The sequence below is a fragment of the Pseudomyrmex gracilis genome, unplaced genomic scaffold (assembly GCF_002006095.1).
Source record: "Pseudomyrmex gracilis isolate BER0280 unplaced genomic scaffold, ASM200609v1 scaffold_194, whole genome shotgun sequence".
NCBI classification, from domain to species: Eukaryota; Metazoa; Arthropoda; class Insecta; order Hymenoptera; family Formicidae; genus Pseudomyrmex; species Pseudomyrmex gracilis.
Genome location: NW_018020778.1, coordinates 199,431 through 225,907, shown reverse-complemented (window position 1 = coordinate 225,907; position 26,477 = coordinate 199,431). Strand labels below are relative to the sequence as shown.

Here is a 26,477-nt window from a genome sequence, read left to right as displayed (position 1 = left end):
AAACTGGGAGAGAAGCCGTCGCCAGAGTCTCTTCTCTCTCTCGATACGTCGCGGAAGTTCGGTGTTTTTACGCTTCGCGACATTGTTCGAACGAAGAAGAAGTTTGTTCGAGGAATGAATAGAAATTTGTAGCGCGTGAAAGAAGAGGACGCGCGCCACGTTACAACTGTACGTGTAACCACGTACGACTGTACGTGAAAAAGAATCAGGAGAATCGAGAAATTCTGCTGCTGGCGATTGGCTTTTGCAATACACAACTGAATTCTATGGAGCGACGATGTTCGCGTTAAATAAGTATATCGCATAGTAAAGAAAGGAAATTGAGAACGAAAAGTTCCAATATCGACTTAAAATAAGTATGTCTGAGAGAAAGAGAGAGAAAGAGAAAGAGAGAAAGTTATGAGCGTTGAAGCTATTGATTCGCGTCATATAACTCTTAGCATAATAAATAAGGTGGAAATACGCAACTACATTTCTTCAAGTACTAAATATCCTTTTTGATCGTTTTCGCATCTCGTTTCTGCAATTATAGAACAAGAAATATACGATACTAACGAGAAATCTATTCTCAATATTCAAATCTATAAATTACATCGATAACCGTTGGATATTGTACAGAATATCTTAGAAACACTGCAAATTTTCTTCCGCGGAAAGAAGAAACAATTTTAACGTAAATTTATATTTGCAGCTACATTTTATTGTAGTTTTAAGTTCAACAAATTTTATTTTAGGATATAAAGCTCAATCCCGTTAAAAACTTGACAAAATCAAAGATTAATTGAAATCAGTGTGTAACTCAATTTTTATTTGTAAATTTGCTGAGAAAAATCTGCCGTGCTGAGACATTCCATATTCCTCTTTCTCAACTACTTGCCGTACAACGGTAAATAATGTTGCATGCATACAATACACGATCGTAAGCTTCGCGACGTAATTATAATAAGCGATCGACCGATCCGAGACATGATTTTGTGTTGTTCAATAACAGCTCCGTGACAATCATCAGCAACAAATATCGGAGTTCGCGATATAATCCACATTGAATATTTAGATTGCGAAAGAAAGCGCGACGAGACGTACTTACGGATTTGAGTGCCGTAAACTAGCGAGTGTGAAATGCGAATACCGATTCGTACACTTGCCGCATTTGCGATCGCGATAGCCGTCGTGTCGAGGATGCAAACGCGCGATCTGAATCGCTGAGCGATCGTTTATTGCATGCAGACGCATGTGACACACGCGTATATGTAATTATGTTTCTATAGATATATTTATGTATATATATATATATATATGTAATGTTATGTATACTGGCACATATGAAATTGGCGCGCTTTTCTCATCGTGGATGAAAGCGTGACAGGTCAAAACTGTCTGGTTGAGCCTCTGTTGACAGCGAGAGATGGTCATCACCGCGAGGTGACAATCGTCGATCTCGGATAAAAAAAAAAAAAAAAAAACGCAATAAAACTGATGCTCTGCTCACACACGCGATTACGGAATAAAATTTCGGAACGATCACAAATTTCAAGCACGGTGAAAAAATTGCGAGATAATAATTTAATATGTATAAAATTTCGAGATATACGTTTTTTGCGATAAACATCACCTTCGGATTGTTTGAAAATTTTCGGAACGCGTGTAAATTTGTGACCATCTGTATATAAACGCGACGGTGAGCTATTGACAAAGATAAAAAAAAGACAATGTTATTAGTTGCGTCGTGCTAATTGCCTCTCATCTCGATTGTTGCGCACGTTATAGCTTCGACGCCGGTCAAAATTAATTGTAACAATTACTGCAAAACTTTAACGAATCCTTCTCTTTTACAGTATGCAAAATATGAATAAAATAAATTACATATATATAAGCGACTTATATAAATATAATAAATTATGTGGAAATTAAATTATTTATAATTATAATATAAAATATATATATGCATCACTATACAATTACACACACACACACACACATAATAATTGTGTAATAAATTATTTCAACATAATTTACATAAATTATCAATAAATATTTAAATTACTAATAAATATTTGTTCTTTGCGTAATATAGTGTAAATTTAATTGTCATTTGTAAATCTACAAAATGCTCGTGTTATTCAAGAGCAATGAGTAAAAAAAAAAGAAATGTATGAAGGCACTCAGTATCACGGAACAATAAACAAAATAATAAACAACGTAAATTTCCGACACCTCGTTTGCCAACGTTTTGAAGTTGCATCCATCTCTCGGGGATAGCTCTGAACATCGAAAAGAAATCTCATACACGAGATCTTGCTGTGAACCTTCAGTGTTTATATCTCGGATATCCGGCGATTTTCGCGACAATCGATTTTTCACCCAACGATTACGGAATAAATCGATATTTCGTTCTCCTAGCGAGTTTTACTTTCTACTTTCGCTATTTATCCCTGCTAGCTTTGCCGCGCAATAAGGGAACGCTCTATTTTGCGAGGCGTTCAGCATCCTGCCTTTGTTCTTCGACAGGAGAACGATCGGTGGATCATTTAATTGATCTCGATGCTCGTGACCGACGACTTGGACGCGCGATGCTCGTCTTTTGTCGAAGGTGACACGGTAAAACCGCTTAGGCCGCTCTCGACCAGACTCATCAGGCTTTCCTGCTGCAGTAACTGACGTTGTTTCTCGGCGCGCGCTTTCTCTTCCAACTTCTTCTTTTCGGCAGCTAGATCGACGATGCCATTCTTCGTATTCTCATGAATCAGCTGATCCAGCTTTGACAGCTGACGCTCGGTCACGCTCTCCACAATCTCGTTGTTCTCCACTGGCACGCCATGCTTGTTTATTGTGGGTTTATAAGTCTTCACCTTTGAGTGACCTTGAATAATGAGATACATCGGACCGCGGATTGGTTTGGCCGGCTGTTTGTAGTGAGAAAAGATCGGATCGGTGGTCAAACTCGGAGCTGTTGTAGTTCGGGGAGGAACTGTCGAGGATGGAACGAGCGTAGTCTTCTCGGTGCTGAAGATCTTCACCAAAGGCAACTGATGATCGTGTCTCGTGCTTTCTTGATGATCCACAGTGTCCATAGTGGATGTCGATTCTACCGATGATGACACTAATGACGACGAGGTGGTCATTGCATTTGCAGTCGTTGTCGGCAATCGAGACGTATGATCGACCGACGTATGCTCGTCAGATTCGGTAGCTTGTGCGTTCAAAGTTGTCGGCGGTGACGGCGGACTGGTGAACGTCACGGGGAACGGCTGCGACGGTCGTTGATGAATTTGTTCCATATTCGGTGACATCACTCCCTTCATAGGTAGCGCGTGTACTTGCGTCATGGGCGGCGACATGTGGAACATCGAAATCGGCGAGGAGGGCCGAAAACCGGGACGCATACTGCCGATTAAGTGCATCATATGATTTGGTCTGTTCTGAGTGCGCAACATATACTGGGAAACTGCTTGTGGAGGGAGGAACATATGCGGAGAGTTTACTATATGTCTTGGAGGCATCATCGGGGAAGATGATAGAGACTGATGAGGAAGCTGCGGGGAGGGCATTATTCTGTTCGGCACGGAGGAACTAGATTGACGATCCTCTTCCGTTGAGATCGGTAAACTCGTTACTGCGTTTCTCATCGGTTGGAATTGAGGCTTCGATGTCTGATGAGTCGTCTTCGTCATCTCAGACGTAACGGGATTCTCCCAAGCGTTGTTGTGGAGCGTTGTCGATGGGTCCGAACTCGAAGTTGTGTTCTTTTCGACGTAGTTCGTCGGCATTACCACGGCAACCGGACCTTTCTTCGCTTTGTGCGTCTCCAAGTCCATAATGCTGGACGGCGAGTTTGCGACCACGATGTGCATCTTTTGCGAAGACTCCGCGTCGGTCACAGCTTCATCTTCTTTCTGCTCAACGGAATCCGCCGTGGTGACAGAAGCGAGAGACGTCTGCGTGATGTTCTCGGACGTTGAAGATGTTGTCTCGCTGCTGATTTCTTTCTGACCCACAACCACTTCTTCATTTTCATTGTTGGTGCCGTCTACGATGATATTCGCATTCTGACCGACAACTACCTCGTGATTGGACGAAGCTGCGGCATGATGATCTTCGTAGTGATCTTTCGAGTAATCCGCGGTTTTCCAAGTGACTTGATTGACATCTGGCGAAAATTCAGTAGAGGAAGATGTGGGCCCGTTGTTGCCAAGCCATCCACCGGACAGAGTTTGCGTCGATTGATAGATCAGGTTAGATTTCTCGAAGGACACAGTTGACGCAGTTGTCGCTTCGTATCTGGATTTGGTGCTTTGCGACGCGGATGGTACGTATACACTTTTGATAGTCTCAATTTTATCTGACGATGGTTTTGACGTGGGGTACGGTCTCGACGAAGACGCGGGAGAATAATGCTCGTAGTCCTTCAAGTGTACTCCGTAATACTGCGTATCCTGAAGAATAGGACCTTCCTCCGTCTGTGTACTGAACGGCTGAGACATGTCGTAACCAAGCACTTTATCCTTGGACGTACCCGTACCGTAACTGGTGGACGTTTCAGCCTTCTGGACCATCGGTGGCGGCATCATCATGGTGTACGGTTTCATTTTCTGGCTGTAATATGGATTTGGGTAATAACTGGCGGGCAACGACTGCAGTCTGTTCTGGTTCCTGTAATCGACCAGGCCGTTTCGGAAGTTGGTGGTACGCACGAGCTTGGGCGGCTCGGCGCCGATGCTACCGGTGAAGTCGTTCCTATACAAGGTCGGATCTTGGCTTGCGGTACGTGTGAATTTGGGCCCATCCACAAACTTGAGAAACTGCTCGGGTATTTTTGGGCTGGTCTTCTTCGCGGTCACGCCCAGCACGAGGATGTCGCGTTTCGATGATGGTTCCGTCGTGTGCTGCTGCTGCGAATCCAGCCAGTATTGCACTCTGTCGAGAACCGGCGGCACGTAGTCAAAAGTTGGACTGTTTTTCAAGGGGTCGCCGCGTCCCAGCGGCGTCCACTCGTCGTAGTCCATTTTGGGAGAGAATATTCGCGGCCGGCTGTCATTCTGGCCTGCGAACAGAAATTTTAAGAGCCGTCGTGACCAATTAAAGTCGACAAGAGTTCACATCGCGGGTTGCAAGGTTGCGGCGACAGAGGAAAAAAATAAAAGAGAAAGAAGGAGAGAGCAGCCAATTACACGTGGATCGGCGCGCGCATAAACGAAACCTTGAATAATGAGCCTTGTCGTCGTGATTAATTGTTTTTAATTTTATTATAGTCCTTCTCCGATGTGCGCGAGTACGCGGCGCTCGCGCGCACACGCTCCGATTGATTTATCCTACTGGCATTACTAACGTCACGATTCTCTAGGCTGCATGAATTTATGGGACACTAGATGCGCACACGCGAGAGAGCCACCAGAGTTAGCTTCGATGAAAATCGACGAGCGCAAGTGCGCGGATAGCCGTGTCGTATAAATTTATGTGTCTCCTGAATACGCGATATCTCGCGCAACTGTTTGTGCGCGCCGGCACTTTCGTTTATAACATCGTCGTCAAGCCCGGGCGAATTATTCGGTATCAATGGCTTCTAACACAGATCGCTCGTTATATACGAATCGATATTCCGAGAGAGAGAGAGAGAGAGAGAGAGAGAGAGAGAGAGAGAAAGCATTTGGCGCTCTGAGATACAATCTTCTCAAGTGCATAACCATTAAATAAACTAGGTAAACAAAAAGTTAAGTACAAACAAAATTCGATCATAAATACAGAAAAAAGTACAAAAGAGAAATATGGAAAAATAGAAAATACAAAATATTTGAAGTACATCCAATGTGTGATAATAAAAATTGAAGCTATCTAGAAGAGCTGTAACAAAAATACCTTAAGGGGTAGAAGACAACAAAAACCAGCTTCACAAGAGAAAGAGAGATGGCCACAATAAAATTCGAGTAGACGACAACTTAAATTCATCTTATCGGAAATTATCTATTCTCGAAGAATGTTTTTCACATTAAACTGTCGAAAAGGTTTTATATACGTCGATAATGTGTGCCAACGTAGAAAAAGATGTATACACATACACACACACACACACACAGAGAGAGAGAGAGAGAGAAATATTAAATATCTCTTCAGTAAATTTTACGAACGGACGGAAACTATAAAAATCAATTTGGTTATAATCACCCTTAGAAAATGATAATTTTAGCATAAATCATTATTTTCTCGTATGTATATCTCGTTTTTTTATAGAGAGAATTGAACGTGTTTGTTCCATATCAACAGAGGATTCTTCTTCCGCGTGGCCGCCAAGAAAAAGAAAAAGACAATGTCGTTTTTATTTTCAAATGCGATGCGAACGGGCGAGCAGCTACCCGAGATAATAACGTTAAGTAGTCCGCGCAACGCGCTCGTCTCCCTGCGTCCAAGCAGGACCGGAAAAGAAAGATCCTGTTACAAAAGTGCAACTCACGTCGGGTTCATATATATGTATTTGGGGGGTTTCAACATACACGGATCTTTATTCTGCGAAATACTCATAAGCGTGCCAATGAAGATCCGTTTCGTTTTGCGGCCCGAAAAAAAAACAGTTACACAATAAAAAACCAAACGGCGCCTTTCTTTTCAACGCGTCGCCGGGAAATGGAGTGCTTAAGCATTGAGAAACATCGCGTTTAAGTGAAACAAAGCGGCGCGATGCGCCTCTGTAACAATCGGTTATCGTCCAACGTGATTGCTATTCTCGATACAACCGTTCGTCGAACGCGCCAATTCGCCTTCCTTGCTCGCGATTTACGAGACCAGCGCGATTAGACGAGTAGAATAAATATAATTTCCGAAGAAGACAAGTATAATTGGCGAGGCAAGAACTTTACGAAAAAAAAAATTTGTCCGGCTTTTCTAGTGGTTAAGTTTTCTGAAACTTTCTAGCGCACAATTCTCGCGCACGAAGAAAAGCAATAGTGTCCGAGAGTGGCTGTAAAGGAATAATGACAAGGTTTTCATTTAATTTTCAGTCGAGACCTTCGGAGTGTAGCGTTACTGTAATTGGCCGCGACGCTCGGCGCCGTTATCGAATGTTGTTCGCGTACGTACGACGATGTAAAATTTCACATGTATGAGACTCGTCGTATACGCGCGGACACGTGAAAATAAGCGACGGTCGATGTTAGATGCGCTCGCGCGTGCACGCCCAGTATCTCACGAGAAAATGTCCCGATAATGAGCCAAGTCGAGAGTGCGGCAGTTTCTTCGGCATTATTCGAGGCAATCGACGTTTCTATCTCTACGCGGCGCGCCATAAACACGCCAGACGTCGGACATTAAAGCGCAGGCCGCAGGTGCACGCGGCGATGCATAATGCGCCGTGTATGCGCATCACTGCGCGCTGACGGAAGTGCCACTGACATCTCAAGTGCCGGAGAAAAATCTCTCGCATCGTAATCGAAGCGGATGCTCGGCTGTGACAACTTTTGAAACGAGAATAAAAATTTTTAAGCAAGCAACGGTGTCGCAAAAACTTTTACAGTAAATTTCGTAGCATTCGATCACAATATTGTATAAAATAAAATGTTGCATTTAATCACAATGTTGTATGCAAAAAAACGAAGAAAATAGACAAGTAATCAACAAAACCTATGACAGACATTACTTGTATCAAACGCGACACTTGTTAATTGCGTAACGCACAAAAGTTACGTGCGTGGCGTCGATGTCAATAATTTTTTGCAATGCTCCATTACGACGACGTTACGTCGGCGGGATGAAAACTGCGAGACATGTACATCGGAATGTTCCGCAGGTAGCCCGCGGGCGCCAGCGTTCTCCAGTCATGTCGCATAAATACTCGTGTCATCCGCCCGGAGAGTATGTACGCGCGCGACACACGCGAGATTGGTCAGAGCTCTTCTGGCTCTCGCATTCGCATTGCCACTTCTTCGTTTCTCGTTACCGGTCGTCTGCATAATGCACGCTCTCGGATTCGCGACCCTCCGCAATTTCGCGCCAGCGATATTTCAAACGGAGGAGACAGATGACGCCTAAATAATTTCTCGAGTAATATTATATGCTGAATTTTGTTTGAATCTCTTCTCAGAACGTGTTAAGATAAATTCCAAATTTAAATCTTCACACGTTATAAATCTCATTCTATTTGTTCGAGCGCGCGCGCGCAAGTGTGAGAAGCGTATGTCTATATATTAAAAGGAAAGAAAAGAGAGAGTATGTGTCATCCATTCTCTGTATTAAATTTTTCTTCTTTGAAAAACATGTTGTAAAAAACATCAAAGTTTTCTTATTAATCCAATCAATTTCATAATTAAATTGTAACGTCAGAAACATGAAATAAAAACCACCGCGAACATTGTTGGGTCAATAAGTAATTGCTCTTTGGCAATTCTTTTCGCGTTTGGTGTCACATATATCGAAAAAAAAGTTGAAAGCGTGCTTGAGGTTTTACTCGCGTCTATAGCGTCAGCGCGCGGCAGGCTACTTTCCAGAGAAATGCACCGCCGGTTGACAACCGAGCAAAGATTCATTAAGGTTAAGAGCATCACGAGGTCGCGGAGCGTTAATGGACTCGCGGCGAAGTATTTTCTTCCCGGATTTATTGTCGCGGCTCGTGAATTGTTGTTGTCCAAAAAAAAAGAAAAAAACATACGCATCGGCGAGCTGTGAATCATACAGACATTTATCCTCGCTTTCTATATTTCTGCTGCAGTTGCCTCGAACCTGCAATATCGAGCAGCGATGCTCGCTGCCTCTTCCTTTTATCAAGGAAATTTCCAGCTGCCTTTAATCACCGAGAGAGCACACGCGTTGTCGCGTGCCCTAAAATTTTCGCCGACAATCCGACGGGGAAAAAAAAAGATATCAGAGGAAAACGGGAACACTCGGTGCAACTTTGTTCGTAAGGTTGGCTTTTGCGCGAGAGCGGCAAAAAAAAAAATACAGATGGCGAGCACACATCGGTTGCAAAAAAGAAAAGTTCAGCGACGCGAACTGAAAACGATGCGTTATTCTCTTGTAATTTTATACGCTGAGCTTTACGTGTCCGGAAATAAAGTGACGCGCGTGCGCAAGCTGAAGAAAATACGCGGGCTGTGTGTATATTATGTATGTATGTACGTACGTATAACATCTCCGTTAGCTTCAATTGAGACGGACATAAATGTGCGAGCCGAGCGAGCCGAGTCGTCGGGATAAACTGTAGCGATTGTTACGGAGCTGCTGGTTCTTCCTATTATGCAAATGATCACGCTGGTTTGCGAAGAAGGCGAGAGATGCGAGAGACGTAAAGTAACGAGGTAACGTAACGAGGGTAGCGACGCAAGTGCACAGTGATATAATTGTGAACTTTTCAGTTCAAAACATACGTATTATATATATGTATATATATCCTGAAATTTCAACAAGCAACGTTCGCGTTAATTTCATTACACGGTTTGTAAATTCTGGCTTGATGAAAAGCCTTGATATTACATTCACTTTGCGAACGTTTACATTATTAAGCGACACATTTGCGCGGTGATTAAAAATTCATTTCTCACACGTTATTTTCAAGTAGCGTAATATTTTGATTTTTTTTTTTTTTTACTGTTATGTTTTTTTTACTTCTCCGTGTACGCAAATAAATTTATTATAATTTTTCTTCGCGATTCGTATTTCTCCGAATAATGCTCTTTTAACTTGAGCAATTTTTCCAACGTTAAAAACGAATCTCTGAAAATTGGCGCAAATTCTTTTTTCAAGCAAATATCGCACGAAATAAACATGTGTGTGAAAGTAACCGATTCAAAGAACACAGATATACACAGTTTACATATCTGTATTATTAACAGCAGTATTATTAACAACAAAGAGAGATTTCAACTTCGTATATAATTGCGTGTAATACAATTCGCGTCTAAGTACAATGCAAAAGCTAGAAACGGAAAAAATCTCTTTGTAACCCGAACGCGGCATGAGAACGAGCAAATACAGTACAGTTTGCAATACACGCGAATGCATAAAGCCACCGAGAGCGTTTAATATGCATTTACCGCGTGTATGCGAACGCGCGCGCATTTACGTCGGTGGTCGCGTGTGGGATTATTTTCCCGCTCGTTTGTACGCATTACGTTCATGCGACACATATTCCCGTGCCGCTTTTGCAGCAGCGGTTGGGAAGTGGTACAATGCCGAATGAAATCGAGTGTAGAAAATGCTCCGGTCATATCTTCTCCCTTTTAATTTCCCATCCCTACCCACACACACGCGCGCGCGCTGGGAAGCATGCGTTATCTTTTTTCCCTTTATCGACAAACGCAAATTTGCATCCGCCACAATAACAACGGGGGAGATACACACACGCTGTGTTTTATCGATGCTTTTAGCAAAAATTACGAAATTACCTCCGTCTGAAATCATCGAAAAGCGATGATTTTATTGTACATCTGTATACAGTCCTGCATTAAAGATATCGGAGATATCGTTTCCTCCTAATGAAAGTTAAATGACGTGAAATGAATAATTTCCATTTTCAATTTTCTTCTCTGTAAAAATCATCACAAACATTTATTTTTGCAATTCTCGCTTTGGTATAAATTCTGTTTCATTTCATCGCGTTTCACGCTTTCATCTGACATTTTCCGAAAAATTCTTTCGAAAAACATTCGTGTATTTCGAATGCAAACATCGTCGCTAAATCTCGCGACAAAAGCACGAGTGTCAATTATATGAAAAATGCGATAAACGCGCCCGCACATTCGTCTCGTGTGCGAGAAAACGCGCCGTCAAGAAATTAATCATGTTCTTGGGCAAAATTTTCTCTCCGTTTTCCGACGCGCGTTCTCCTCGGCAATCGTTTTCGACAGAGAGAAATGCAAAAGTTAAAGCGGAGACTAAATGTGCAAAGTTGGCTATTGTAAAAGAACGCGCGCGCGCGCGCGATAAAAGCGCGCTTATTTTTTCGCACTTTTGTGTCAGGCGTCGAGTCCTCTGAAAATAGGACAACACGACTGACGAAAGAGTGAGACGGCGCGAAAAGTTCACTAGGACACGCCGGTCTCACTCGCGAGACGTATTATTCCCCGACGTGGCGCAGAAATTAAAAATTGCAATTTACGTTATTTGCAGAGCGCACAGTCCCGTCTGAGATCATCATCGATCTCAGTTGCGTTTTTATAGACACCTCCGTTGTGCTGGCGCGTAATTAAATTATACATCGCTCACTGCAGTTTTGCTTTTTCTTAGATAAGTAATAAAATTCGGCAATTAAATACTTATTAGTACAGACAGTTGTTTTGTATTTTTTGTCTCGAAGTTTTAAATGTTTTTTAGCGAGACGATTTATATTTACTGTAAACATTCAGCTGGAACAAGTTCTTATTTCTACTCTTCACGAACAGATATCACGTATCGATCGTCGAATAAAAATTCGGCGAGCGTCATCGTGCGTAGCGCAAGCATACAGATTGATCGAAAACACATTGAGGCGTGCGCGTGCCGTGGGTATCGTGAACGCGCGCGCAAGTGTCTTTTAGCGCCGAGTAGGATGACCCACTGACCCGCCCCACTGATACGTGTGTGGAAACGCACACGCACGTATGCACGTTTCATGACGCGCGGCTAATTTTGATCAAGATTGATGCTAGGAGATTACAAGTATAAATGTTTGCCGAATCTTATTCGCGAGAGAGTGAACAAATAACTGTTATAAATTGATATGTCTTATTTTAAACTTGAGTTTTTGTTGCTAATATACGTTGTTGCGATAATACACAGAAGAAAAAAGCAATTGACAAAAGAACTAGTTACATGAATTATTACGGTGATTTTTTAGTCTTTTAAACGATCGTTAATCATGTACTTTTTTTTTCTTTTATTTATATCGTCGCGCTACGTCACAGATAAATGAGAATTGAGTAAGAGCGATTGTTATATATACATCATATATATGCATATCATATAACACACAGAGACACATACTCAAAACTCTCAAAACATTTCAACCTCTTGGGACTCAAAAAATAGTAACATCTTTGAAAGTTAAATACTTTTTTTTATATTTTGTTTTTTTTTTCATAAACTATTTTACAAAGAACTCTTTTTTGGAGAGGTTTTTAATCTCTTCAGAAGAACTCCAATTGGAACTACGCGATCGTTTGATCGACTTTAATCGAAAGATTTTTCTCGCGAGCGTTGAAGCTGATATTTTAACGAATCTATGTATCGCTCTGTATTACTTTTTGAAAAAAAGCGTCAAGTGGCCAACTGACCCGAACGCGATGATACGTATATTTCCAATTAACTGTCTGTATGGCGAGTCACAATCCCGGTGGTGGATCGCCGCGAAGAGATCCAATTTCCGGTCCGAAAAAGAAGAAAAAAAACGAGGAAATCGGATTCCCACCGGGACATTGGACACGGCGTCGCGACGCCGCCGCGAAGTCGCGCTCCTCGACGTGCCAAATCGAATCCTTCTTCCCGCACAACTTTCGTGCCCGCAATACGACGATCGAAATACCCGCAGAGCCGGTCACGCTTCTTGCAGCTCAGACGCGATCCAATAGATAGAGTTCGTCGTGTTTGCAACAAAATAGCGAAAACATCGAGGAGATGCAGCGGTGCTATATATTATACGCGTGAAAATATTTTTAACATGGTCGATATATACATATATACACATTACGCGCTTTGTTTACACTTTTAACGCTGATGAACACCGCGCCAGCGTTTCGGTACTTTTAGTCTCGAAATTTGAATAAATAAAACTCATACGTAATAGTTTTTACAATAACTCAATAGCAAGTTCAACGAATTTATTAACTTTTCCCGACTATCGCATTTGTGTTGCAACAAAAAAATCTCGTCTTTATTCTTTGTCTCGCGTCAGAAGCTCCAATTTTAAAACACCGTGTTGAAAAGTAATGCGATATGTATTTCTCGAGAACTTCCTCTTGAATTACCATCTACTTGAAACGGAACGGTGAACCTTTTATCGCGCAGGACTTGCATTCGCTCGGGAATGAATTTTTCACGAGATCTTACAAAAATAATAACGAGCAGAAGCAAAAGAGATGCGCGCGCCACGATGACACGTGCAGTTTCCCTCTCGTCCCGTAATTCGCTCGGCGGAAAATATTTTTCCGAGTGGAAAATATTTTCACGTACCTCTACATCTAGCGGTTGCGTAACATGGGACGCGACACAAAAGGACTCACCAGTTTTATTCTCGAAGGAGGACGACACACTCTGGCAAGACGCGCGGCACAGGAGCCCCGCCAGCAGCAGCCACCTAGATACCAGCTCGGTCGATCTCTTCGACATTGTCTGAAACAGTGACAAAAAGTGCGAATCAAATCGACCGTCGGATAATCATATCGCAAGATTTTCTGATCCGCTTGACGTACATCTCGAAGATCTGAATGTCGGATCGACACACGTCTCTCGTTTTCCGTTTTGCATGTAATCTATAATAACGGAAATCGACGACGATCGCGAGATCGTTTTTTAAAGACCGTAAAACTCTTGCACCGCGCGCGTCTCTCTATCATCGATACTCTTCTTCTTTCGTATAGTGCGCTTTTTACATCAATTCCTATTCCCAATAAATCAACCGTGCAGGAATATCGCGGAGCACATTATGATACATCCGTTAAATCGATCGATCTCGATACCACTCGAGCGACGATTTAATACACGTCGTCGAGCAGATCGCGGATGTCGATTTATGACGAGACGTTTTTGCGCCACGAAGAGAATCGTGACACTTTTATTTCGAGAGACAAATAAATCTTATACACGTACTTGGGTTAAAAAAAAATAAAAATAAAAATAAAAATAAAAAACAACGCCGTGTCGTTATTCATCAAGGAGAGTTTTTGTTTATCCGCAGGAACGGAACGGAACATCACGAATCGGCACTTGTGTTCGCAATACATACATACGTGAGACATATCGCAATGCATACGTGAGACACATCGTGCTCTCCTCGTCGTTTGCGATTGCGCGCGCACAAATCTAATTAATTCATCTAATTGGCTATCCAGAACAGCAGTCGGCCGATGCGATCAATGGATAGGATGATGCTCGACATTAATTACAAACGTATAAATACGCGCACACACAACTGGAAATATCTGCTCGATGGGGCGGAATAAAACACACGGATATTGTCCTGCAGCCAAATACAATAATAAGAAGAGAAAATATTAATTTTCTACAATAATTGTGCGCTACTCTATTGTTTACACACAAAAGCATGACAGCGAAAATTAATTTCATTAATTAAACTCAGTCAAGCGTGTTGATGTTAGTTTTAATAGAAAAAATTATATTCGCAACGCGAAATTATTCGCTGCTCGTCTCAACGCGCGTCTTTATTTTTGTATTTCCGTGTGAAATGTGCGCGTGGAAATACTCGCGAATAAACGTCTGACGTGTGTTTACACTTAAAATTCTTTCGAATTTCCTCCGCATTTATCGCAAGTCGTTTGTTAAAGCGATGCGCCAAAGAGTAGTGCTTCTGCTGAGGTTGCCAAGTTTCCGTGCCCTCCTGTAACTTCAGTTGTTTCGTTGCCAATGTTCTGTCAGAAATTACATATCGTACGGAAATGCATTATGAAATGTTTTCCACAGAGAGACAAAGAAGCTTTATGCATTGTTACGTACGGCTTTTGATTTATAACTGAACGATATCTTTTTCACGTAAAAAAAATGTGAATTTTCTTTTTCGAAGAGCAAGAGAAGGAGAGAGAAAATTCATTACAGCGACACGTTTACGTGCGAAAAGTTGAGTGAAATAATTTGTGCGATTCTGTTCGATACGCGGGAGTGGCGTGAAAACACGAGTAGCTGTCGCGGCCACGGTTTACGATGTTTCGACGGAAGCGTATATAAAACAACACTAAAACTAGATGGAAACCCACGACCCGATGTGACTATTTCCCGACGAACTTTTGCTCTTCCGTCGTGTAACACGACGAGCGTAATATAGACGTACATACAAGCCAGAAGGAACGGATTTGTCATGGGAAGGAGTTTTTCATGTCTTGTAAAGAGCGAGTCGCGTAAAGACTGTTGTTAACCGACCTCCCGTTTTCGTCATCCACCCACCTTTTACTACTCGCGAGAGCAGATATTGCGGGGGAATAATTTCCGACGGGATCGTGATCTGCTCCAATCGACCGGCGCAATCGTCAAAATTGCGTTCCCACGACCACGAATGCGTAGCCGAATTCCCGCTGCGAGTTTTCCCTCGAGGGGATTCCGCTCGACGTCAAAATCTCGATGCGAATAAATTTCGATCACAAGCAAGAGCGCGATCGTGTTGGACAATGAAAACTTCAATTTTTAGAAACTTAAAAATATATATGTTTTGTGAATATAACAAATGTATGCAACGTTATAAAAAATACTCTCGATTGTTTTGAAAAATTAATTTCATAAACGGAACTGAATGTTTTGTCCGAAGTTTTTAAAATAAATATCGTATAAATTTTCAAGATCGAGGACAGCCGCGCGAATTAAGCGGCGTTTGTCGATCGACTTCGTGAATTCGATCGTACCTGTTAACGACGACTTTGAGAAAGTCTTTGAAGCGGAACCGCCACAAGATGAAGCGAGTAGTGCCGTGTCAGCTGGATTACTGTCGCTAACCGCGAAAATTATACATTCGTACGCACACACAGAAAAGAATGTGTGTGTGTGTGTGTGTGTCCTCAAGTAACAGAGGAGAAGAAAGAAACGAACGAGAGAGATCGTTTGTCTAAATTTCGCAAAAGACTTCGCGGCTCGAAAGGAAATCTACGGGTATTGGCTTCGCGCGTTGTGCAGCTTCATACATATAAAGTGACGGGTTAGAATATTCCGCGCATGAGCCGCATATACGTGAATACGGATATAAAGATGGAGGTCTCACACATGTAACAAGCGCGGCATCCATTCGAAGGTTTCGCATACTAATAAGTTAATAAGCGGCTATCTTTAGCTCGGAGACATCGAAGACCTGTCGAGAGGTCGTAATCTAGGAATAATGCACTCGTACCGGAGAAAGTAGGATATCCTGTGAAATACAAGCCTCCGGTACTCTTATGTGAGACCGATCGGATCGTGCCACCTGGAGCACTCCTCGCTGACGATAATGTTCAATCCGCGAAGCCGGTTCTTCATCGTGAAAACGATCGAACTATAAAATCGACCGATTCGGCGAAAGATGTTGCGTGCGCGACATCTTTATTTAATCAAGCGACAAGCTCAGATTTAATCACAAAGAACACACAAACTTCACCAAGTTTTGTGATAATCTTCGAAGATTTTCTCATAAATTATCATCATTTTATTTACAGACATCGTGCGCGAGTTACACATTTTGAATTCGAAGATTTGGGACGCGTCGTCTCGCGAGGCTCAGAAGAAATTCTTCGACACTTCGAAACACGTGTTTTTAACACGTTCCGCAAAACTCCAGTCAAATTTACTCGCCGACGCAGTTAATTACAGTCAAGCCGGTTTTAACGCGCTGACTGTTTGTTTGCATAAACGTACAAGACGACACGAAAAGAAATGCGCGATACACGAGAGTGTTACATCAGGATGAAAAAAAAATTCTCGAACGTCTTTATATTCGTTAATTAATTCGTGAGGAGAACGACGATGCCGATTCCGATGAGTTTGGAATGGAGAAAATTTACGCTAACGTTTATTGGCAAACTCATCGACCGACGGTGAAACTTTCACCTGCGTCAATTGCGAATGAATCGGCTCACTGTCAATGCTCGTTTAAAAGATTATTTCCGCTTGTTATAGACACTTTGTATTTTTTATCTTTTTGTAGTCTAATGCAGTGGTTCTCATAAAAATCAGTTTAAGTTACTTGAAAAACCCCAAAAATTACATATTTTTATTTCTATTAATTCGCTACTTTAATAAAATTACAATCTCGGTTTATTCAAAGACATAATTAAAAAATAAGGCCGCAATAAAGGGCCAGGCGGTTTTTTTTATAAGACGAAAGTTCACCAAAGTCTCTTCCGTCGTATTTGCACGCGGAATCGCGAAGTAACGAGACACACGTGATAACGGTAGACGCTGCTTCGGGCGCCGATCTCCTCTTTCGAACAAGATTGCCAGAAAGAAGGAGCAAGAGAGAAAAGAAGAGAAAGGAGAGACAGAGAAAAAGACAGAGAGGAAACACACAAACGAATGAGCAAAGGAGACCGCTTTGTGCGAAGCCGCCGGTAAAATCGGCGACATCCGACCTTGAAGATCGAATCGGGATCACGACAGTCTCGACAATCTTTTCCAATCGTGTGTGACGACAAGACAGGAAGAAACTTTTAACGTTTTAAATTAGAATTTGGAGTCGACAAAAAAAATGATTTTGATAATAGCAATTTTAGGATAATTTCACACACAGGCGCGCGCGTATCGTTTGATCTGAGAAGTTGTGAAAAAAAGCCAGAAAATAAAAATGTAGAAGATTAATCTCTAATTCAATAGATTGAAATTCGAAATTATATGCTAATATTTCTGCGACGGCAATTAGTCACGGCTTATAAATTACAAAAGCGGAATATTAAATACAAATCATTACGTTATATATCTTGCATTTCTAATCTCTAATTCAAAGTCTAATTCTTATTCAAATGAGAAAGAGACTTATCTCTACCACGTAACGCGCCGCGAGCTGATCATATTTATCTGCAATTTCTTACTGATACATGTTGATGAAATATTAATTCAAAATTAGGTTAATATCTAATTTACTCCAGATTTTCCGCTAGATTAATTTAATTAGATTAATGTGACCTTAATCTCGGATTTAATCCTCTATTCGTATACGCTCACGCGCCTTATTTAATACCCGCATCAGAGAAGAGAATGACATTCCTCTTTTGTAACTAATACACACGTACGTACACGTGCGCACACGCGTGCAACATAACGAGACAGATAAATTACTCACAAAACTTTCTAAACGATAACTAATTAATAATTAATGCGCGTTTATGTTCACATTTGCTATAGATCGAAAGTCTTCGGAAGGAGAAAATATCAAAAGGACGTGTCTCTGGGGATCTATACCGATTTCTCGCTGCCACGCGATTAATGCTAATCAACCAAGTCACTCTCTGCAATCTCTACGTGATAAGAAAAGAATATATACAAGACACGAGATTAAATATATAGATACAAGTATACCAGGAAAATAAAATTATCGTGAGAAAGCGTCGTGCGTGTAATTGAAATCGAAGAATGATTACCGGCTTCGATTCTGTGCGATTTCATCTGTTAAACAGAATTTTATTTACTTGTCTGCCCGAGATGTTTTACCTGACACAGTTCTTTCGCTTCCCGCGACCGTCTTCAGAGATGACTGAAGACAGTCGTCGACAATTGAATATTTTCTATTTCGCGTGATTACTATCGAATCCGCTCGATCCCGGAGAACAGACGTTTTCCCGGACGAGCTCGACTTCTCGCCGCTCCGCTTTTACGCGCTCGAAACGCCGAATGTTTAAGAAAATCTCTTTGCGCGCGATTCCATCTTTGAACTTATTAAACCTCGACGGGAAATCCGGCAATGAATTCCGCGCACGAGTGGAATAGTTCCATGCGCTCGAATTCCATAATGTTTCGTGTTCCGTGGGATCTGGCAAACGCCAAGAACCGAAAATTCGGTCTGCGGTCGTCTCATTTTTCACTTTGTAAGCCCGAATACGAACGGCAGCTTTACGAGCCTACTTCGCTTGCGAGGAAGTTAATTTACACGCAAGTAGAGAAGAACGCGCTCGAAAGGTCGCGGGAAAGGAAAACTACTTGGAGTAGCAAAAGAGAGAGAAAAAAAACACTAAGAAAAGTAGATGCGAAGGCGAAGTCTGAACTTCGTGGCATCGAAGATCAATTAGTGAGATTGTACTTGGAAAATTAACCACCGAGGTCTCTCACAGAGGTGTCACTTAGGCATTGCTGACGCCGTTCCAGTATGCAAATACGAACGGTTTAAGCGCTAGTACGCGAGCTTTTTTCTACCTGAAAGGTTCTCGAACAGTCTCAAGCGCTCCTTCTTCTCCCTTCCTCCACCCCCCCTCCCATCTCCTCCTATACTTCCTTGTCGGGGAAATAAATTCACCCATCCAGTGAATTGAAAACGAATGAATGTAAGGCAAGGTAATGTTCCGACAATTAGCAAAAGATTAATTAGAAAAGGAAACTAAGTTGCGGGGAAAACCAGTTGAGATAAGGAATAACATATGTAAGCGCTGCTTATGCTGATAAAATGTGCCGCACAGGAAATTTATTAAATCGGAATGATATATATGTTAAAAAATACGTAGCATCAAACTTTAATTACATATTAGAATATACGTTTTTTTTTATATAAATACAGTTATGTGTGATTTCTGAAAAAAAAAAAAAAATTTATCAAAATAATGTAGCAAATTATCGCCAGATGTAAAAACATCTCACGAACACTTTCGCGCGTCGAAATTAATATACGTTTAAAAGTTCTATCTTCCGCGATGCGCTAATTACAACTTCGCACGTCATTAGATGAATCATGCATGTTTCTGACATAGATCGTTATGAGAACCGGCACACACAAATCGCATGTTATGTGGCAGACGCGAGTAAAAGTTCCGCGTGATTATGGAAGAGCGAAGCTCGCACGACTCTCCGATCTCACAGCAGCGCGTGTGTGCACACTGTGTAATTATCATTTACAACATTAGAAAAGTATTACGGCAAGCGCGCGATCGTAAAATGTCGTTTCATAAATGTTGATCATAATCTTGACTAACTTTTGCCACTCTATAATACACACAAATTATATTTTCCAGTAAAAAGAGCTATTTATCAAACGATAATTTGCAATTAATTAAGAGCAAGCACCCAATTGCATCTGTAAATTGCATCTCTCTGTAATTTACTTTGTTCAAATAATCGCCAATTACTTATCTTTAATTTGTCTATATTTCTTCAAAAGCAGAATTCTGTAAAATGCAGATTAATTTTAAGTAATGTTTTTCTATATTTTACGGAAAATTACGTGGTCGTTATCGCGTTCTCCCGTATCGTTCGCCATTAACTTACTGCAATGAGATTCTTTCTCCTATAGCATCTCCCACGAGGCCGTGCAAGAGCCACCGCGCAATTAACCGAATCGAGTTTCCTCACCGAGGTCGGCTATTCGACGGTAACCCACCTGGGGATCGCCGGGAGAAGCGGCTATCGTCTCGAAGTTACACGACAGCGGCGCAGAAATTCGGCGGAAGTTCGCGCTGGCCACACTTGGTCACACGCTTCAACACGCAGCCGAGCGAGGCATGTGTGTATGTATATACGCGAACAATGTAACAGTCCAGTCGATAAAACCGCCGGTGTGGATCCCAGGGAATCCACAGGCGCGACCGCCACTAATTTCAGGTGCGAAGGAAGCAATTATCGACTCTTCAACAAGCTCGCTTGCTCGCTCACTCGCTCGTTTGCACGCGCGCTCAGGTATGACGGTCCCGCTCGTCGAATCACGAGGCCCGTTCAGGTAGTTTCTCGCCTTACCAGGCCCCGCAGGCCGAACGCGACCGTGACTAATTCCCGCAAGGGATTACGCACATCTCCGTCTTCTTCCTCCGTCTCGCCTCGCCTCTCCGTCTCGCCACGCGCGAAACGAACGCGAATATATACGTCTTCATGTTTTCGTCGGGCCGCGCGTTTCTTTCGAGCGATCGTACGTCAAGAAAAGAAACGAAGAACGATGCCGCGTGTGTCCCTCAGAATTGAGTCAGCGATGCTGAGAGACACACACAGAAAGAGGGACGTTGCTCGGTAAATCACACACATCTCTGCCTTCGACATCCGTTCGTCGAAGGAAAGAAGCACCGAGATGCATACCCACTTTGTGTGTCCGATCGAAGTCATTTTCCTTCTAATGCACTTTTTCTGAATGCGTTTCTCGAGAGAGGAAAGAAGAGAAAGAGAGAGAGAGAGAGAGAGAGAGAGCCAAAATCACCGACTGTGCTAACTAAGTGAAGAATCGTTCCTCCCGTTCTGGTTGGGAGAAAAAAATTGCCCTCATAAAAGACCGGGTGCTCGTTTCTCGATAGACGGAGGCGAACGGAGAAAATTGTTGGGAGGGACGATAATATCCTCGAAAGAGCTCGCGAAAAGAAATTCGAACGTTTCCATACGACGTGAAGGGCTTTTGTAATTTAATGTTAAAATTAAGAGATTTTTGAGAAAAATCGGAAGTACGTGCTGAAGAGAAAGTGGAGACTCTCTTTTTTATTCCTTGCACTTCGTGATATTCTACTGGCTCTGTCAAACAATTTCTTATCTGAATTACTGAGACGACGATAATCTTTCGTTCGCGCTCTGTATTATCGGTGTTCTCGACGGTACTCTCGGCTTTTTCACTCGTATCTCCTCGAGAAGTACTTCAGATAAGCGTTTAATTTCCGAGGGAACCGCGTATTAATTCATTTAAGAGAGGATCAGCATACTCATCATTTTAGCGTAACTGCGAATATGCGAGAGTCGTGTTCACAGTGCGATATTTTGCAAGAGCGCTAATGTACTCGAGAAGATCTCTGTTCATCGTTGTTCGTTAACGAGATTTCGTCGGTCGAGAAGTATATATCGAAAAGTATGACTGCAATTTTGTTCTCGAGAGAGAGAGAGAGAGAGACGGGAAGCGCCATCAAGAAAGAATATAACACGGAAAACAATTTGCATCCATTTGTATTTTAAACGGCAAAACGAGCTCTGTAATTTGGTGTAAACGGAGAGATGGGGAAATAAAGAAAAAAAACAAGAGAAAATCCTTCAACTTTCAATGAGCTACCGGATGTTAATTTCACGTTGTAAAATTTGATGTTTCGCGAGATTATATTCCCCGCGTAATCGTTTGCGCGTAATGTGCCGATAAAATGCCGATCTTTGCAATATTACCTATATGTGCAGAAATAAGCAAGTGAAAGAAGAGAAAAAGAGCGCGCGAACCTGGTGGCGCGCGCATCTCGCGAACTTTTCTCGACGAGTCCGACGTTTCCGTTCGATTCGCCGAAAGTCGAACGGACGTAAGTGATGGTTTCCGACGAAAATCCCCGCGGAGGCGGAATGATTTACGATCGATGCGGGTTTCGGGAAGGAAAGTCGAGTCCGCGAAGGAGCCGCGGCTCGGCCGGTTTAATGCACCGGGCGAAACCAGTGGGAAGAGCTTTAATTATGCACGACGTTTCTGAATTAAGGCCACTCCGGCTTTATGGTGGCCGTATACGTGAAACGTTTTACATAATAGCTCCCTCGCGGGGTTGGAAAATAATGTGCCGAGGAAGCGAGTGGAAACTATGAGAATAACCATGAGAACTTACACAGAGCGTCGATGCTATCTGCTTTTCACACTCGAGACGAGAGAACTTTGACGGGGAAATCAATTTTATCGCCATTAACGCGCTGATTTCACGATGTATTAGTATTTCATACTGTATCCGCGCGCATTTCGCGCACAGATGAAACTTTCTCACGTGTCTGTCTTATATATAATAAAAACATAAATGTGTTAAATAAAAAAATTTATATATATTATTCAAATAATACTAATGCACATGTAATCCTCGTACGCGGTACTTGAAACAACGCGGTTCCGATATAACGCGGTTTGCAAATTGTAATAAAACAGAGTCTAACTCCGTTTTTTCAATATGCGCGCTAACTTCGCGATTTATATAACGCGGCATTTCCGTAAAACGGAATATCCTATAACGGAGAGTTACCTGGATTTGTTTTCCCATTTGGATGAAATGACAATAATTATGACAAGAAAAGATCAACACATCGTTCATTTTATACTTATTTTGAACGTAACAGAGCGAAGAAGCGAAATAAATTTCCCGTGTAATTTGCGCGCAGTTTCCAGATTCTCATCGGACGGGTGATTTGCGATCGAGAAGTTGAAACAGATTGCGATAACAAGTTACGGGTAGGATTTATGAGTTCTAGTCCCTCTCGGAGCGAGGAGAATCGCATTTGGAACTGGGTGGAGAAGTTCTCGCGTGTAAACGACTGTACGGGATCCGAGGCGGGCCCCGATCAGACAGCGTGGCCCCACGGTTTCACTTTATCTCTCTCTCTCTCTCTCTTCGTGTGGACCACACAGGCGTCGAAAGTGCGTGTTCACGCACACCAAACGATCGCCCGCGGAATCATATGTATGTGTGTGTAAAGGCCAATCACGGCGGTCAAATCTACATCTCGATGAGAATTAATGCGAGACAGCATGAGGCACGCCACGAATTTCCGGCTGACGAAATTCCCGCCTCGAATGAATGAAACGAAAGTGGTTTTCCTTCGCGCGTATCGATCTCTCCGATTCTCTCTCTCGGCCAGTTTTATTTCCCGACGACGACGTTGACGAATAATCCCGTCTATAAGTCGAATTAATATCGAGAACCTTCTTCCTCCTCTTCTTCTTTTTCAAGAGAAAGAGAGAGAGAGAGAGACTGTCTGAGAGGATCGAAAAAAGAAAAAGAGAGAATGAGTTGGATCGCACACGACGCAATTTCTAGATTTATATTTTGCATGTTAAATAAAACTCTCTTACGAGCGGGAATTTTGATTCGCGCGCGTTCGACAAGAATTATCGTTCCGGCACTTTTTTTTTAAATAGTCACATTTTTATGTCACACTCTGTTAATTGTACGCTCCGCACAGTGAAAATTCGGATAAAAGTTTTTGTGCATTAATGTAGTGTTTGGCAGAGCAAATACTATTGCAAACACTCTTACATAACGTACTACTGTGCAGTAATACCTATCACTGAAACGTCAGTTATACTTTATCGCGATAACATTCTAACTGTCGCAAGAGTGTTCGTGATTTTTTTTATTTTTTTTTTTTTTTGTCGCCGACGTATTTACATTTTTGCACGTTTAACGTTTTGCGTTTAACGTTTAGCGCGACGACGCTATTATTCCGGAGAGCACACACATCGTAACACGTTTCGAATTATTCATCGTTCGTTGTTGAATGTGCAAAATCTTTAATATTCTCCCGGTATTAACATGCATTGAATTGAAGCGTATAATACAACGCCCGGATATACATTTCATTACGTTTACATTTCGCTTTATGTGATTCGAGATACAAACTTACTAATTACACGTAGTCTATAATTCAGTTCCAGCATATTGGTCCCTCTTTTTTTTTTCTTTTTTTTTTGCAGACCTTCTTCTTTGCTGCTTTTGGAGGTAATGCGGTTCGCTCACTAGTCTTTTTAATCTTCGTTCTCCCTCGTTTACTTTTATCCCGTCGCGCGGTTCTCTAACATCGAACTCACGCGGAAAGAAGAGAGACGCGGTCTCTCCTCCTCCTCGCCTCGCTCTCAGGACCCGCTGCAAATTTAATGACTCCGCGGATAATCGTGAGACTACTTACGGGCGAAAAGTGGCCATTTACTTGCGGGAGGATATAACAGGATTCGCCTTTAATTCTCCTCGCCACATTCCACGAGTCCGCGCGCGTTTAACGCCCGACCGTGTGACCTGCTTACCCGCGCTGTAAAGTAACGTCGTTGGGATCTGCGTTGGACTCTACAAGCTTTTAACGCTCATTTTTCGCGACATATACACGTTTTTCCCGCGGGATGAGAAACCGCCTCTCCGATTCACGCTGCTAATTAATCGAGATCCGGCGAAAAAAAACGGCGCGCGTTGGCCGCAACCAATTCCTCGTGCTCACAAATGCATTTCGACTTCTTAGTTCTAGAACGTGTCCGATTGGTCGTTCGATGCGCGATTACTTCGAGAGAAATTTTTCGTGCAATCTCTCGAGTCACGATGAGTCGATTTTGGACAAAACTTTTTTCTGTGCCTCGATTTTAACGACGAAAAGATGTAGAGAGAATATGCTTACGTCGTAACCACTAGAAGCACGTATGTGCAATTTGATTCAACTTTATCAGGATGAGCGTGCGCTCTTCGTTTGTATCTCGCTTATCTCGAGTACGCAATTTCTTCACATTCAACCAGATTATTCGCAAATTTAATCCGGTGTAGTTAATGTAACAAAATTTAAAACTCATATATTTCTTATGTAATTTTACATACATATATAATTATTTTTGAAGACTCAAAATTTTTTCTTGTATTACTTTCCTAGGTTCTACTTATATTTTCTGGTATTTGCTTTCTCTCTCTCTCTCTCTCTCTCTCTCTCTCTCTCTTTCTCTCTCTCTCTCTCTCTCTTTGTCTCTGTCTCTGTATGTCTCTCTCTGTCTCTTTATACCAAATATGTCTCTTCTCGTATTCATCGAAGTGAATCGCCCCTGGTGAGCAAGCACAAAAATGCCACGAGGGAGCCACGCCACGAAATGTAAGCGGCCTATATTAACTACGAAGGCATATCACGTATGCAGGCCGCTGGGGCCCGGTAGGTCCCCGCCTTGCCCCACCTCCCCCCATACGTACGATGAAATTTTCATCGTGCCAGAGCCCGGGCTTACGGGATACAACACGCGCTCCGTACCGATCTACAATCCCACGAATCTTTCACGCAGAAGCCGGCGCACAGCGCAAAAGCAACAAAAATCCGCAAAAGCGAGAAAAAGTTGTCGGATCCCTTCGTCAAGCCGGGCTTACGGCCGGGGACTACGTTCGACATGAGGCCCCACGATCATCTGATCGACGGAATCGATTCTTTGGCATCTTCGGCGCCGAACGTCGATGATTGGACAACACCAACCGGCGCAAAAAAACAAAGAAACACGATACAAAAAATCGGTTCAGTTACTTTGTCAGTGACAAAAAAACAACGTTCTTTCTCTTTCCTTGTAAAGTGCATATTATTTCTGCAAATGCGTAACTTTTTGCAAGCAGCTAGATTTTTTACTAAGCAAATTTTGCTGCAAAAATAAAAAACTTTGATTTTGAGATTTTTTAATAAATATTTACAGATGCAAAATAGTGATTTGCGAGATGAAAATATTGTGTACTAAAGAAGTCCGAGCGATAGCTGTGAATCACCACGTATTTAAAAAACAATTAAAACTCAATGTAATGGTTTAACAAACAGGAACAGCAATACAATACAAAATTTATTTTTTAGTGAAACACTATATTCATTGCAACAATAGACTATAGGCGATTATTCGATTCGGTCCGTATTGTAGTGATATTTCACACGTATATATTATATATGTATACGCTATATATATATATTATATATATATGTATGTATGTATATATATATTGTATATATGTATGTATGTATATATATATTGTATATATGTATGTATGTACATATATAACGAATATATACATACATATATATATTCATTGCAACAATAGACTATAGGCGATTATTCGATTCGGTCCGTATTGTAGTGATATTTCATACGTATATTATATATATACGCTATATACATATACACGTATACTACAATCGCGTTTTATTGAATTTTATGTGTTTTGCTACAAAACCGCGTTTTTTTTCTTTTTGCAACCAAAAAGCTTTGCAATAAAATTAAT

General features: G+C 42.0%; 1 protein-coding gene across 1 annotated transcript in view; it reads right to left on the bottom strand.

Moving 5' to 3' along the window:
* Window positions 1–2,059: 2,059 nt before the first annotated feature.
* Window positions 2,060–26,477, bottom strand: part of LOC109858244 (mucin-3A) — a 37,976-nt gene continuing 13,558 nt past the window's right edge. Inside the window, exons 2-3 of the mRNA XM_020435315.1 lie at window positions 13,176–13,284; window positions 2,060–5,041 (exon numbers count right to left, since the gene is read on the bottom strand). Coding sequence (XP_020290904.1) covers window positions 2,529–5,041; window positions 13,176–13,281 — 2,619 coding nt within the window. The 5' untranslated portion in view covers window positions 13,282–13,284 and the 3' untranslated portion in view covers window positions 2,060–2,528. The remainder of the gene's footprint in view (window positions 5,042–13,175; window positions 13,285–26,477) is intronic.